General features: G+C 36.6%; 2 protein-coding genes across 3 annotated transcripts in view; both read right to left on the bottom strand.

Moving 5' to 3' along the window:
- Slc26a7 (solute carrier family 26 member 7) overlaps nt 1-14,450 on the bottom strand; it is a 112,496-nt gene extending 98,046 nt beyond the window's left edge. Inside the window, exon 1 of the mRNA XM_074068819.1 lies at nt 14,258-14,450. Within this exon, the coding sequence (XP_073924920.1) occupies nt 14,258-14,450 (193 nt within the window). The remainder of the gene's footprint in view (nt 1-14,257) is intronic.
- The window catches only part of Lrrc69 (leucine rich repeat containing 69), a 121,442-nt gene continuing 119,244 nt past the window's right edge, over nt 14,450-16,647 (bottom strand). For both annotated transcript variants that reach the window (XM_074068821.1, XM_074068823.1), the window contains exon 8: nt 14,450-14,564. The gene's annotated coding sequence lies outside the window, so the exon portion shown is untranslated. The remainder of the gene's footprint in view (nt 14,565-16,647) is intronic.

The following is a 16,647-nucleotide window of genomic DNA, read 5'->3' as shown; positions in this document are numbered from 1 at the left end:
TATGATCATCCAAAACTGAACCAAGAGGAAATTAATCACCTGAATAGATCTATAACACAAAATGAAATTGAAGCAGCAATCAAGAGTCTCCCCAAAAAGAAAAGTCCAGGACCTGATGGATTCTCTGCTGAATTCTTTCAGACCTTTAAAGAAGAAGTGATACCAACCCTCCTTAAACTGTTCCACAAAATAGAAAGGGAAGGAAAACTGCCAAACACATTTTATGAAGCCAGTATTACACTTATCCCAAAACCAGGCAAAGACACCTCCAAAAAGGAGAACTATAGGCCAATCTCCTTAATGAACATTGACGCAAAAATCCTCAACAAAATAATGGCAAGCCAAATTCAACAACACATCAAAAAGTTTACTCACCATGACCAAATAGGCTTCATCCCAGGGATGCAGGGTTGGTTCAACATACGAAAATCAATAAACATAATAAACCACATTAACAGAAGCAAAGACAAAAACCACTTGATCATCTCAATAGATGCAGAAAAAGCCTTTGATAAGATCCAACACCATTTCATGATAAAAACTCTAAGAAAACTAGGAATAGAAGGAAATATATGACAAACCTACAGCCAGCCTTATACTTAACGGAGAAAAGCTAAAACCATTCCCTCTAAAATCAGGAACCAGACAAGGATGCCCACTATCTCCACTCCTATTCAACATAGTACTGGAATTCCTAGCCAGAGCAATTAGGCAAGAAGAAGGAATAAAAGGAATACAAATAGGTAAAGAAACTGTCAAAATATCCCTATTTGCAGATGACATGATCCTATACCTTAAAGACCCAAAAAAACTCTACTCAGAAGCTTCTAGACATCATCAATAGCTATAGCAAGGTAGCAGGATATAAAATCAACATAGAAAAACCATTAGCATTTCTATACACTAATAATGAGCACACTGAAAAAGAATACATGAAAATAATTCCATTTACAATAGTCTCAAAAAAAAATCAAATACCTAGGTGTAAACCTAACAAAAGATGTGAAAGACCTCTACAAGGAAAACTATACACTTCTGAAGAAAGAGATTGAGGAAGACTATAGAAAGTAGAGATATCTCCCATGCTCATGGGTTGGTAGAATCAACATAGTAAAAATGTCGATACTCCCTAAAATAATCTACATGTTTAATGCAATTCCCATCAAAATTCCAATGACATTCATTAAAGAGATCGAAAAATCTACGGTGAAATTTATATGGAAACACAGGAAGGCACGAATAGCCAAGGCAATACTCAGTCAAAAGAACAATGCAGGAGGTATCACAATACCTGACTTCAAACTATATTACAAAGCAGTAGCAATAAAAACAGCATGGTACTGGCACAAAAACAGACATGAAGACCAGTGGAACAGAATAGAGGACCCAGATATGAAGCCACACAACTACAACCAACTTGTCTTTGACAAAGGAGCTAAAAATATATTATGGAGAAATAGCAGCCTCTTCAACAAAAATTGCTGGGAAAACTGGTTAGCTGTCTGCAAAAAACTGAAACTAGATCCATGTATATCACCCTATACCAAGATTAACTCAAAATGGATCAAGGATCTTAATATCAGACCACAAACTCTAAAGTTGATACAGGAAAGAGTAGGAAGTACTCTGGAATTAGTAGGTATAGGTAAGAACTTTCTCAATGAAACCCCAGCAGCACAGCAACTAAGAGATAGCATAGATAAATGGGACCTCATAAAACTAAAAAGCTTCTGTTCATCAAAAGAAATGGTCTCTAAACTGAAGAGAACACCCACAGAGTGGGAGAAAATATTTGCCAACTACACAGCAGACAAAGGACTGAAAACCAGAATATATAGGGAACCTAAAAAACTAAATTCTCCCAAAACTAATGAACCAATAAAGAAATGGGCAAATGAACTAAACAGAACTTTCTCAAAAGAAGAAATTCAAATGGCCAAAAAACACATGAAAAAATGCTCACCATCTCTAGCAATAAAGGAAATGCAAATTAAAACCACACTAAGATTCCACCTCACCCCTGTTAGAATAGCCATCATCAGCAACACCACCAACAGGTGTTGGCGAGGATGCGGGGAAAAAGGAACCCTCTTACACTGTTGGTGGGAATGTAAACTAGTACAACCACTCTGGAAAAAAACTCGGAGGCTACTTAAAAAGCTAGACATCGATCTACCATTTGATCCAGCAATACCACTCTTGGGGATATACCCAAAAGACTGTGACACAGGTTACTCCAGAGGCACCTGCACACCCATGTTTATTGCGGCACTATTCACAATAGCCAAGTTATGGAAACAGCCAAGATGCCCCACCACTGACGAATGGATTAAGTAAATGTGATATCTATACACAATGGAATTCTATGCAGCCATGAAGAAGAACGAAATGTTATCATTCACTGGTAAGTGGATGGAATTGGAGAACATCATTCTGAGTGAGGTTAGCCTGGCCCAAAAGACCAAAAATCGTATGTTCTCCTTCATATGTGGACATTACATCAAGGGCAAACACAACAAGGGGATTGGACTTTGAGCACATGATAAAAGCTTTAGCACACAAGGGAGGGGTGAGGATAGGTAAGACACCTAAAAAACTAGCTAGAATTTGTTGCCCTTAACACAGAGAAACTAAAGCAGATACATTAAAAGCAACTGAGGCCAATAGGAAAAGAGGACCAGGAACTAGAGAAAAGGTTAGATCAAAAAGAATTAACCTAGAAGGTAACAAACACGCACAGGAAATCAATGTTAGTCAATGCCCTGTATAGCTATCCTTATCTCAACCAGCAAAAACCCTTGTTCCTTCCTAATATTGCTTATACTCTCTCTACAACAAAATTAGAAATAAGGGCAAAATAGTTTCTGCTGGGTATTGAGAGGGTAGGGGGGAGAGGGAGGGGACGGAGTAGGTGGTAAGGGAGGGGGTGGGGGCAGGGGGGAGAAATGACCCAAGCCTTGTATGCACATATGAATAATAAAAAAAAAATTAAAAATAATAGGTAAACTGAAATCCTCCATTCAGGTATACTTTTGTAGTGTGGAAGTACTTATATCTGGGATTGACATAAATAACCAAGGCTGTAATATGTCAAGTTAGCACAGTCACAAGTAGTCAGAGCCCCCAGAAGCATTGCATACAGAGAGGAAGCCATCATAACAAATTCCTGATATGTGCCTGATTACTGTCAGCCTATAGTTCAGTTTTTACTCCAGGGACCTATAGAACTAAAATTATACCTTTTGGCTGATGTCTATATTATAGATTTTATTGACAACAGAGAATTATCTTTCAGGCCCAATTTTCCTCTCCATAAAAAGGCAGTCCTAAAATGATTATTGATCACTCTCCTGGGATCCAAAACTTAAGAAAGAATTGGTCTGGACACAAAAAATATTCATAAATAAAAGAGATTCTCAGCACTCAAAGTAGATTTCTACATTATTGATATATCAAGTTTTATTAATTCTTAAATTATTTAAATTTATCCCGAAGTAATAGTTTATTCACTTTTTAATGCTGAATATTAATTTCATTGTTAATAATTGTGGTAAAATATTAATCAGATTGGACACAATATTAAATATTCTTTAAAACTTATAATTGCATTACTAAAAGCTCAAAACATCTTACAGCCCATAAATTTTTAACAATGAAGTGATACATAAAGTCAGTATCAGTAAAACTCTGAGTCTTTACCCTCCATATTCAGGTTAAAAATTAAACCTAGAGTAATACACAGGATGGCCAAAAAAAAATCAATCTGATGTTCTAATGTAAGGATGGAGGACACCAATGCATAACCTTCCATGATAGCTGCTGGCTGGTAACTTCCTCATTTTCTTCTCTAGCCAGCCAGTAGTTTCTTACTGCCTTGCATGAGCATAGGCTTTCAAGCTAAAATATGAGGCCAGCTCAAACATCACGTAGAAAATTAGAAAAGACTTGGAGATCTGTCACTGTAGCTGCCTCCATGGACTTTTCTACCCAGAATCAGGGACCCAGCCTTAAGTTGTCTAAGCTTCTGACACCTTATTCCTAGTTTGATCTTTTGTGTCCTGGTCCCACAGGTGTCAACCTCAGGAGTTAAGTTCATCAGGCTAAGTTTGTATGGTTTAGCTGAACTTCCTGAACCTGACTTCAATCCTAGGTCAGGACTCTGTCTTCCTCTCTTCATACTGAGTATAAATGACCTCAAATCATGCCGTAGAAAAGGAATTCTTAACTTCCTTCTATCTCCCCCTCCCAACAGGAGTGCTGGTACACAGAGGGGTCAAAATTGAACACTCTGAAGTAGACACATTTCCTGGTGGGGGAAGGCTGTGTCCAAGAGTGCATGTTTTTCTCTCTTCTAGTATTTCTTAATTCATACTATTGGCATGATTAAAAAAAAAAGACCAGAGCTTGCATCAAAGTAAGTTTTGATATATTTCTCTTTCCACAAGCATATTCAAGCCTTTGCTTTAAAAACCTTAAATCTCAGGTGATGTTATATCAATAGGATTGTACTAATCTTCATGTTCCTAAATAAAAACAGAATTCTTTGGCAGTTCCCTGGGTTCCCTACTCGAGGCAAAAAGTGGCTGAAACCAATACTGTACAAACTTTCATTAAGAAAATGTTCCCACCCTTATATACCCACACCAGAATGATACCTTCAAGGTTGTAATAACAAGATCATATTCTCATATACTTTTGTACACATTTTTGAGGAAAGAAAAAATAATAAGCCCCTTGTGAGCTAGATTGTTATCTTATACTTTTCTGTCTCTTTCCAAGAACATAACAAAACAATTGTATATTCTGTCAAATATTTTTAATAGAAATGGATAAAGAACCCTAGCAAGAGAGATTTTAGTATTCTTGAAAACAAAATAATTAGGTAGTGGTAGGCACTTCCAAGAATTACACATATAAAATCAAACCCAAACTGTGTGGGTAATGATGAAAGTTATTTCCATCTGGTAACTGGTTTGTGGTGGTCTTAGCATTGCTATTAGCAAGCCACAGTGTAGCCAGCTGTCTGGTTCACACTATCAGTAAGCTCTGGGTTAAGTGATATTACAAGTGGGAATCCCAGGGTAAATTTACATGTATTCAAGAACCACAATGGTGTGAAAACAAACCTCCTATAAACACACATTCTTATGGTTCACAGACAAGTTATTAATCAAAGGTCAAAAGGGTTGAGATAAATCCCTAGAAGGGTTGAGGTAAATCATGCCATGCCTTTATGCTCTAACTGCCTATACATGGAAGACCACACACGCATAAAAATAATGAATTACCATGATCTGCAAGCCCTCATAATCTGCAGACATAGGAGCTCAAATATTAGAAACAATAATAGACTGAAAAGTTCTCCACTTTGTACCTCAAAATTTATTTTTATTGCAGCTTGGAAATAGATAAGACTGCATGAGAAGACATCCTAACTGGCAAGGAAAATATTTGGGTAACTCTTAATTAAGGTAGAAGCATTGTCTTGAGAATCACAAAGGCCTGCATGCTCATAGAAATGGTATTGCCTCTCATAATTAATCAGCTTTCCATCATCTATAAATTATGAATAATACTGGTATTAAACTCTTAAGGTTGTTACAAAGATAAATATAATATGCGATTAATACTTAGCACAGTGTTTGACACATTTTTAAAGCATTTAGAAAATGTTAGTTATGTTTATTACCACTGAAGAAGTTGCCACAAAGATGGGCATCAGATGTAGTTGAGAGACATTCAGAGAGAAGAATTTATAGAACGTGATTAATAGAATATGGTTCTTAAGGGGGAAGGGGAATAAAGATCATTCCCAGATTTCTGGCATGGAAAACTGGGTGGATGGGGGGTAACTTTTATTACAATAAAAAATAAAGGATAAGAACTGGTTTGTGTTGTTTTAAGTATGTCCCTGGGAAACATTAAGACGTTGTCCAATAGGCAGAGAGATGTTTATATCTAGATCCAAGAGAGAAAATTGGGCTGGAAATATATGACTACAATTCACCAGCAGAAAAATGGAAACTGAAGCCTTGGAGATGGATTAGCTCATAAAAAAAATGTGTAGAGAGAAAAGATGATCAAGTATAAAGACTAGAGGAAAAAAAAACACCATTGTGTGTTTTATTCAGAGAAACGGTGCTAAGATGAGATGGAACTATGCTGCAGAAAGGAATAGAGTCTTGCCTGGTGGGCAGACACCCCTGGTGTTAGAAAGATTAGTATAGCACAAGGCAGGTCTTGCTCTCCTGGAGCAAGACTTGAGAAACAGAAAATGTCTGCAAGGTGCCCTGGGCTGGTGGTGATCAGGGTGAGAGATGGCATCTATTCTGACAGAAAAGAGAGAGCAGAAACAAAAGAGACTAAACAAAAGAAGAGTTTAGACTCATGGTGCTGGTTACAGATTCCATGATCCTTTCTCTGTCCCTTTTATTTCCGTAAGTCTCATTCAAACATTTTCTCCTGTGCTACCTATGCTACATGGTAAAATCTATTATTCACTAATGCTCAGGCCAGTAAAGTACATCTCTCCTCTTTCTCATTCTAAACTACTCTAGCAGGGTCTAGAGACCGTTAGGAAAGGAACAATAGCTTGTGATAGTCTTCCCACCAGCAGAGCTCTCTTCCTGCTTCAATCACACTCAGGGCCTAAGGAGCTGATGTAAAGGGAGGCTCAGAGTCAGCCTAGCACCAACCAGGTCATGTCTGCCATACTAGAAACAAATGGGAAGAGAAGGCAGTGGAGAATGACGACTAAAGCTGGACAGGTTTATTTTGAATCCATCTTAGTAGTACAAGAATGGGGTGGGAGAGGGTGGCTAATGGTGAGCCTCGAACTCTTCACTTTGGGAAAAATATGATAACATTTGACTGTCCTTTTCAGTTTCATAAGGTTAGAAACAATTTATGTGGCACATTTAGATTGCAATATGTCAAATATGTCATTACAATGATCAGAAGAAACTCAAACTTACATTCACAAAGGAAGTAAGTGTTTGCAAATGTATGTGAAAAGTCACGGGTGCACTCAGGTGGGGATTCAGTTTTTCTCTACTGTGACCTTTGCTAGGTTGGCTTCATTTTCAGGCTGTGGAGGTCCCAGGAAACTACCAAGATGCAGCATCTTTACTGTCAACAGCCCTAGCACAAAGAATGCTGGGTCTTTCTGAAAGCTCCCACCCATGAGCTGGGATCCGAACTGACTGGACTACATGGGTCATTCTTGCTATCATTACCATTACAAGTAATAAATGTGTGTTCTGTTGTGTAGTAAATCCTTACCCTGTGTCTAGAGGACAGATCTCGTTCCTAAATCAGTCCCTGTCCACAGGTCAGGAATTGTGTAATTATCAAGTCTCAGGACAAAAGCTTTCACCTGCACCAATAATTGGGTCTGGATCAACTCTCAACACCATTATACTTAGAATCTGGGATAATTAAAAGGAGAAAAAGTGAAAAGGATGGAAAACAATGCCTCTAGGCCTGGGTACTACCACTACAAAAATCTGGTATAATTATTCAAGATGGGACACAGGCACCCAGGGTAATTTCAAAAGGCCCACAAAGTAGAATCCTGATCTAGGATGATTAATGAGACCATTGGAGACCATTGGAGACCATTGATCAGCCTGGACTTCGTTACTAGATCCAGCAGTAGAACCTCACCTAAACCACATGTACTAAAAATGGAAGAGGCCTTTTATCCAAAACAAAACTGAAGTATAGTTACCAAAAACAACAGGGATCAACACCAGCTGGCAAACACAGAAACCCACTACTATATAGGACACATACTTCATCTTCAACTCACTGCTGTTGTTGCAAACCTTGCCAGGTTTTCAACTCCCCAAAAATGAAGGTCATGATTCTTCCATTTGGATGGCTCTATATATGACAGGGATTTATCCTAATAAATGGTTTTTAATATCTGAATATCCATTCTTTTACCTTAAAGAAAATCAGAAGTGCTAAATGAAGCCTAGAGCTGTAGTGAGGACATGGGGCCTGGGGCAAAGAGAAATGGAGAAAAGTGAGCAAGGTATTACTAGCCCCTCGTATATTTGTATGGAGGTCACAGGCAGTATGCTTGAGACTTAGGAATATTCAGCCACTTCTGTTCCTGGAGAAAGGGGAAATTCTTAGCAGGAAGATACAGTGATTCAAGGGTTGGGTTAGAGATATTCAGCTAATGCTAGGATTCTGTATCCCCAAGACTGCAGCATGCAGGGAAGAATTCCCAGAGAAGGCTTTAATCTTTGCAATGCTGTATGCTTCAGGAATTTCTACTTACTGTTTTTCATGTCACTAAGCTGCTCTCAGGAGATGATGAAGCTCAGCTTCCACACGTATGCTTTTGTGCCAATAATGCCACACATTGTGCATAATTATAAGGAACATCCCTCTTTTGACTGTGACCCAAAACATTGTGGTTTGAACATTGGGCAAACCAATGGCAGAATAAATTTTTTTCATGGTTTGGTAACAGAAGTTCTCGGTGGTCCTTTGGAATGCAAGGCAAAGCGTATTCCTCCTCAATGGATTAGATTCTTACATGAAAGTCATGTATTTTAGGTTCCGACTCCATCTCAGTGCTCGAGTTTTGATGTTGGAAAAAATGAAATCCCCAAGTGGTCATGTAGACTTGAATGTGAAGTAAATACTCTTAAAACCAGTCTTATTTTGACTAACTTGCCAACCATAGTGGTAACATATTTTAAATCCATGGCATTCTCTACAAATGTTTGCTCATATACAAAATATATTTAGTGATGGAGGCTGTCAAGATATCAGTAGAAAACACAATGGTAGATGCTACCTGATAATGTTAAAAAAAGAACTCCTGAATTTTAAAAATACTTTTAAAATAAAAATAGTTTCTAAGAAATATTTGAAAGAATGACCTAAAGTTTCTTTTATCTTTCTTTCTTTGAAATGAACACATCTGGGCTGAGGGTATGGCTCTGCCTAGCAAGTGAGAGGCCCTGAGTTCAAACCCCAGTGCTGCCAAAAAAGAAAAATGAAATGCACATTTCTATATTTATATTTATTTACTTTCAAGAGGAATAGTCACCCTTTGGCAGTCTGGTAAGGCCTATACCCTCCTTCCCAGAATATTTTTCAAAATAAAGAACAAAAAATGTGTACGATTCTGAAGAAATGATGTATATTGGAATATATCAAAACATGTTCACAAGTCTGAAGATTCTGTGAGTTCAGTTTAAAAACCTAGTCTTATATAATATCTTTATCAATGTTTTAGTCAAGGGTGAGTTCACAGCATTTCAATAAAACATGTAAGAAAGTATCTCAGCAGGGAGGAAAAAAAGTCAGCCATCTATAGGGCTTGACATGACATCGTAATACTAGAAAGAAGGGTGGCAGAGAATGAGTGAGTGGCAAGAACTGTGGCAGAATGCAAAGTGCATGCCCTGTCTAAAAGGGGCAAGGAGTAGCATCTAACAAGAGTCAGCAGATTTTCCCATATGGGAATGTGGACCCTGTATGTCTTCCCTCCCCCGCCCTTTTTTTTTTGCAAGAATTTAAGTATCTGGGTTTTGACATGAAATAGCCATATTCATTAACGTTGACTGAAGAAAGCATTAACATTCTTTGGGGCAAAGAAGACATATCTTTTACCAGATGTGTCTAGATGGCTGAAACTTTGTAACTTCAAGAAAGCAAGAGAAGCTGGAAGAAACCAATCACTTGTATTTTTATGTAATCTTTTACTATTACTATCTTTATTACATTTAGTTTTTAAATTTCAGAATTAATTTAAATTCAACAACCTTCCTATGGTGACAGTATGCTGCAAAATCAGTAGTTTATAGAAGGTCTTTTATCCACATTTTATTAGTACACATCAATTACACAATGTGGGGGTTTCATTGTGATAGTTCCATACATGCATATAGCACATTTGGTCATATTTCATCCCCAATTACTCTTCCTTATTCCTCCTCCCCACCTCCCTGTTTCTCAGTGGATTTCCTTATGACCTTTTCATACATGCATACAATGTACGTCAATCATATTCTCCCTATAGAATGTCTTAATGCTTCTGGTACTTATTGAAAACCTAATTCTATGTGCCAGGCAACATATGAGTTGGTAAAGACAAAGACATTGTCTTTGTTTTCAAAGCTTAACTAGTCAGTGTAGAAAGAGTTGTACCAAAAGTTAATGATACAGTGTGTTAAATAGAGCCTATCATAGAGATATGTAAAAAGTACAAAGGGAGTGGGAGAGAAGAAAACATAAGTCTTCCCATGAAATTTAGAGAGATTTTCAGAAGAAAGAGTTCTTTAAGTAGAACTTTATGTCAAGAGGCTCAGATTGTTAACCATCTAATAGGATACACTAAGAACTGGGTTTTTATCCTGGAGGAAATAAATAGCCATTAAAGACTTAGGAACAGGGAAACAATATAGCCGTTTATTTTATTATTCTGACTGCAGTATGGAATGTGACCTACAGGTGGAGACACCAGAGAATGCAGACATGATTTCAATAAGAAACAGAACATTTGGACATTGGTAGGGGCCATGAGACAAGACATTTAGAGGATAGCAGTAAAAGACCTGGCCGAATGATACCAGTGGGCAGGGAGGTAGAAGACAAGGTGGCATTTAGAATGACTCACAGGACTTCCTATGAGAGAAAGTCCAGTATAAAGGTGACAGCATAATCTCTGGAGCCAGATTATTTGAGTTCAAATCTTACCTCTCTCACTTATTTGCTGTGTGATTTCAGGCAAGTTATTTATCCTAAGTTTCTGTTTTGTGTATACATCAAGTACCATCATGACAGCATTTACATTTGTGCTTAAAACTTACTATTATTCTTTATCATCATAATTATGGTTAGGATTGTGGCATCATTCAGTATGTTTGTTTTAGAAGAGCAAATGTTCCATTTGGTGTGCTTTCAAAACATTATAGGTTTGCATAGGTAAATATATAGATCTTAAGTGAGAAGAAAGTTTAATTAGCATTGTAGTTAGTCTTTTATGCAGATGAAATCATCTATGATACTTATAGAGAAGAGTTTCCAGGATGCTGATGCTTAATGGGAAGAGTAGGGGCACAATCACAAAAGTCATAAGAAGAGAAGGCCAAACATGTAGCAGGAGAAAAAACAAGAGCGGTGTCCTAAAACCAAGAGAAGAAAGGGGCGTAGAAGAAAGGGGTGTGTGTATAGCACACACAGGAAATGCTATGCAGGTGTCAGGTATACAGACAACTATAAAGCATCTATATGTCACAACTGTGAAATATTTAATAATAAAAGAGGATGATGAAAGGAGTGAATGCCACTAGGATATATTGTAAGAACTCTTGTAAATGTCACAATGTATCCCCAGTACAACAATAATAAATAAGATAAAATAAAATATTAAAAAAGAGAAAAAAATTTAAACATATATATTTAATAAAGTAGTTTGCCTGGTGCAGTGGCTCACATGTATAATTCCAGCTACTCAGGAGACAGAGATCAGGTCAGAAGGACCATGGTTCATTTGAGGCCAGCCCGGGGGAAAAAGTTAAAGACCCCATGTCAATAAATAAGCCAGGCATGGTGGCAATTCCAGCTACATGGGAGGCATAAGTAGAAGGAGTACAGTCTGAGGCTGGCTCAAGCAAAAGGTGTGAGACCCTATCTGAAAACTAAATCAAAAAAGGCTGTGGGCATGGCTCAGGTGGTGGATCACTTAGGGCAAGGCCTTGGATTCAAACCTGTGTACCCCTAAATAAATCAATAATTTAAATTACTTCTTAGTAATATCAAAAATACTCAAGTGTCAGGTTCCATTATCCTTCTTGATTTTAAATCCAATTCTAGAGACAGAAAAAATGAAAAACAGTTACTAGAGTGAATCATATAAACTTTCCAGATTTGTAGGTCAGAAAACATCCCGATTCAACCATTTCGTATAATTCAATTATGGCAGGTGATGTAAAGCCACAGTGAATATCAGTAATGTTAAAAACAGGTATTTGTTTCTAGTATTTGTGCTATGACACAAGAGTAAAAATTGCCCCTTCTTTTTTTCTAATTTTTCTAAAGAAATGGATCTAATAATAGTCACCAATATCATATTCACCCAAGTAATAGGTGATGATACCTAAAAGCATTCTTGATTTTGTGTCTTTCTGTAGTTATTTTTCTTGTCACTTTGCCTCTGAGTATCAAAACTACAGGGATGAAGCATAGCTGTAAAAGAAACTTGAAGGGAAGGATATTCTTACCTTTCCAAAGAACTGTCTCCCATTACCAATAACACTGGCATTATGAAAAGCCTGCTTATTTTGGCAGTAGGGAATAGAATGTGAAAATGTTGAGCATGCTGGCTTTGGAATCAAGTCCTGACTCCACCACTTACCGGGTATGAGGTCCAGGGAAAATTTCCTCACTCTTCTAAGCCTGCATTTCCTCACATGGAGGAAAATCCTGTCTCAGGATTGCTTAGGATGGGGTAGGTAATTATGTAAGGTGTTAACACAGTGCCCCTACAGCAACTGCTAATTTTATGATATTACACTTTTTAATCCTTATAGTAGACAAACATGAAAAAGCTTGAGAGAGAACTGTGTTTAAAAAGAATAGGTACTCTTAGGAGGATTCATCACTTTCTATGCCACCCCAAACCCTTTTTGGTTTTTCCTCTCAATGAAACTTGTCCATTCAATGGTAGCCTTCCAAGAATCCCCACAGCCAGATCCCTAACTTCCCATGACACGGAGCTGACTGAGCCTTGTGTCTCTTATCAGTTGGGACCTGACCAATGTGTTTCTTTTAACCAATGAAATACATGACTAATAAAACAAAATCCCTCAGAATCTAAATCCAAATGAAACTACTAAAGACTTCTACATAAACCACATCCCTAATGATATATAAAAGGAAACTTTATCATGTCCTCAAATTTTCTTTATTGCTTGATAGTTTTCAAAAATAAAAAATAACTTAATGCAAACATAATTCTCTTTCATTTTACATTAAACTAAAGCACAATAAATTTATAATGCTAAAACTATCAAGTGCATCACTTAAGTTTTCAAATTACATAGTAATAAAATCACATAAAAGTAAGACTGAAAATGCCCTAACCTGTTATTAGCTTTGCATTTTTCTGAAAGATTACTATGCTTTGCTATTGGCAAAATGGTCATTAAAAATGTAAAGCAAGACCATGCAGTGAAATGGAATCCCATAAAGTATGATAGTATTATGGAAGTCAGAGTAAAGCCACCAGTGCAGATGTTCCTAATCATACTAAAAACACAAACACACAAACCAGTTTGTTCCAGCTACAGAATAATTTAATTAAAAGAGTGCTTATAATTTAACACAGTAAATAATTATTAAAGCCAGGGAGGTAGTGAAACTGCAAGGAAATATAAACCTACAGAGTTTATGCCAAGAAAACTGTTCCAAATTCTAAAGGCTGAAAAATCAGTTCCTTTCCTTGCTATAGGTAGAAAATTATTATTACCTTAATGAACCAAAAACTGAGATGAATATACCTTTCAGGACACACACACACACTAACACTAGTTAACTAGCTTTTGCCAAGAGAAATACCTGTCTAAACCCAGAATATTATTTAAAATCTGCTTTGGGAAAGTTAAAATCAGGCTTCTCACCAGGTTTGGTTTCTTATTGAGATATAAATGCAGTAGGTAATGCGATACAGAAGTAAACCTGCACACACACTAAAACATAAGCTCTAAGGACACACAGGATTCTTTTTGCAAATAATGATCTTGGCAAAGAGCCTCCTTTATGTACAGAAAGCTTTGTTCCCTGCTTATAGCAACTCTCAACGCTACAACAGGTAATTGTGTACATTAATTAGGTTCAAAAACAATTGTATTCAAAGCAGGAGATATTTTATGCCTTGATTCAGTGAAAGCAGGAAGTTATGTCAGTAAGATCAAGTTACAAAAGCTCATTTTTCCACATTACTTATCTTTTACTCTGAAGCAGTAAGAACCTTAACATTGCAAGTATGTAATGCCATTTAAAAGTTGATTCAATGTTTGTTAGCAAAAAAAAAAAAAAAAAAAATCTCTTAAGCAATTAGGAAAACTCTTATACAGAGAAAGCCACTCTGCTTATTTTCCTAAACTTAATACCCATTTCATTAACTATCCATTTCATTAGCTAGATTGTCACTCCCAGATCTTAACATTCTTCCAAGAAGCAAAATGAAATCCATTCTGCATAAAACTGGAAAACCAACGCAGTACATTACCTTGGGTCACCTGTTGAACTGCCAACATTATCCCAGACACAAAGTCTGGAAGCAGGTTTTCTTTCAGATTGTAATGTGGAGCCCATTCCAGAATAGGTAGCCTCCTTCTACACCACTGCTTAATATCTTCACAATGGGGGGCGTGCATCTTGCTCCAAAGCACGCTTTTCTTTTTCCTTTTTGCCCCTGTCATTTTTCAGATTCCCTCTTGTAGTAGTCAACTTCTTCAAACAAGAAAAAAAATTTGCTGCAGAACACCTCCTTTCAATGCCAGGCTCCAATTCGTCTGTGGTTTACAATTTCAAAGCTACCCAGAAAATAAATAAATGAGAGAGAGAGAGAGAGAGAGAGAGGAGAGAGATTAACAGAAACACTTAAATGGATGCAGCTGGGCTTTATGTCTTATTATGGTACAGCTAATTATTCTAGATAAAAAGTATAGATGAAAACCTTGAATTCTTATCTGAATGAGGAATGGTTCCTGTTAGGGTAATATTTTTCTGATCTTGGAAAAGTAATGGGTTCAGTGGTAAGTTGGTCTCCAGCTCTCTCCCCAGTAATCCCGTTTATATTCACTGTAGTCTTATGTTTTTGGCTGCAATCCCAATGGTTAATGAGGTAGTTCTGGGCGTGTATTGGAAGTAGGCTGGGCTATGCTAATGAAACCAGGAAGCATCCAGCTTGTCCAGTCTGTCTCTACAAGCCATGCAAAATCATAACTCTGCCACCGGGATCTGTTGTGCAAAATATGTTCACAGAATCCAACGAAGCTTTGGTGGGGAGGTATATACTTTCAACACATTCAACAACTGCCATTTCTACGAAATTCAGAAACATGACAGGGCACCGAGAAGGTGCTTGCCATTTTTATTCACTGGTAAATGAAGTTTTCATTCATACAAAAAACATTCAGATAGCCATTGTACTGTCTGGGAAAGGAACAGATAGTTCTCATAAACAAACTGAAATTAATCTCCTGAGCTAAGAAAATAAGTATCACAGTGAACGATTATTTGTGATTAGCGTTATTCCCTGTCTCTGAAGCTACTCATTCTGCTTTCTCTGAGTTATATAATTCATACACTTAAGCTATTGTAAATTGAAATTTATTGAGGAACAACATACACTTCAAAAGTTAGTGTCTCTAACGTTTTTGTGTGTAGTGTCTTCTGTTCACATAACTTTTAGGGGGTGCTCTCCTTTTAAAAAGGGTGTTACATTGTATAATAAAGCTAACTGTCAAAGTTTCCTTCAGCCCCCAAAAGAAAAAGTTTGCATTTATTAGCTGTGCCATTGGAATTAACCCAAAAGGCTAGTATACTAACCAAAACTATGAAGCCAAGAAAAAGAATACCATGGATACAGTTTGCTGCAGTGCTTTTTAATGTTCATTTGTCCAGACAATAGAAATCTGATTTCTGCAAGCCTTTACAATAACAAAGTATTGGATCCCTTAACTCCTTCAAAAGGACCCTTGCTGTACTTTTTTTAAAAGTACACCATTTTTAAAATTAAAGGAAGATCTACTTTCTCCGCCTCCCAAGATGACATTTCTTGCTTCGGATCTGTGCAAGTTTTTTTTTTAATTCAATATATACCTATTCATATATATTCAAATCTGTGCTGACAATATGAGAAAAATAATTGAAAACGTGACTGAAATCATCATTAAACAACTATTATTTGTATAATTTTGCTCATTTTAAAATTTGTGTTAAATCTTAGTAATGAAGAATTTATATGAATGGGGATTTCAGAATTGAAGGTGAATCTGTATATAAAAGTACATAATTGTATCATTGTCAGCAGTTGTTCTAAAACATTTGAAGACTAAGATGGAGGGGAAATGAATTTAGTAAAATAGTTCTGACATCTTTCAGTCAAAAATTAAAACAAATCTTTTCTAGATTTAAATTTTAAATCTAGAACTCTAATTCCAGGATTTTTCAAATTCTATGTACACACTAATTCTTTAATACTTGCCAAAATCTCACTCCAAAATATGGTATCATTCCTATTTATAATCAGTAGTACCAAACAGAGAAAAATCTTATGAAGAAATTTCATAACATACATGAAAGCACAAACTCAAAGTGATTCATTTGTCCAACTCACAATATTGTTTAAATTTGTTAGTTCCAATATCAAACTTAATCTTATTAGCAAACACAATGTGACCCTTCTCTGCTTCCCTACATCTCTTACTAGCATTCTGAAAACTCTAATTCAGCATGTTTTAATCAAATAATCATAATTTGCCAGATTCTGTGTGAAGAACTATAATTTGCCAATTTCTATGTGAAAGACTTTCCTAATAAGAGGATACTTCACAAAGATAGGGTAAGCATTGTTTAGAAACTATTTAACAAAGGAAATAAAAAAATGGATGA

This window comes from Castor canadensis, chromosome 3, assembly GCF_047511655.1.
Source record: "Castor canadensis chromosome 3, mCasCan1.hap1v2, whole genome shotgun sequence".
Classification (NCBI taxonomy): domain Eukaryota; kingdom Metazoa; phylum Chordata; class Mammalia; order Rodentia; family Castoridae; genus Castor; species Castor canadensis.
This window is presented reverse-complemented; position numbering and strand designations above follow the sequence as displayed.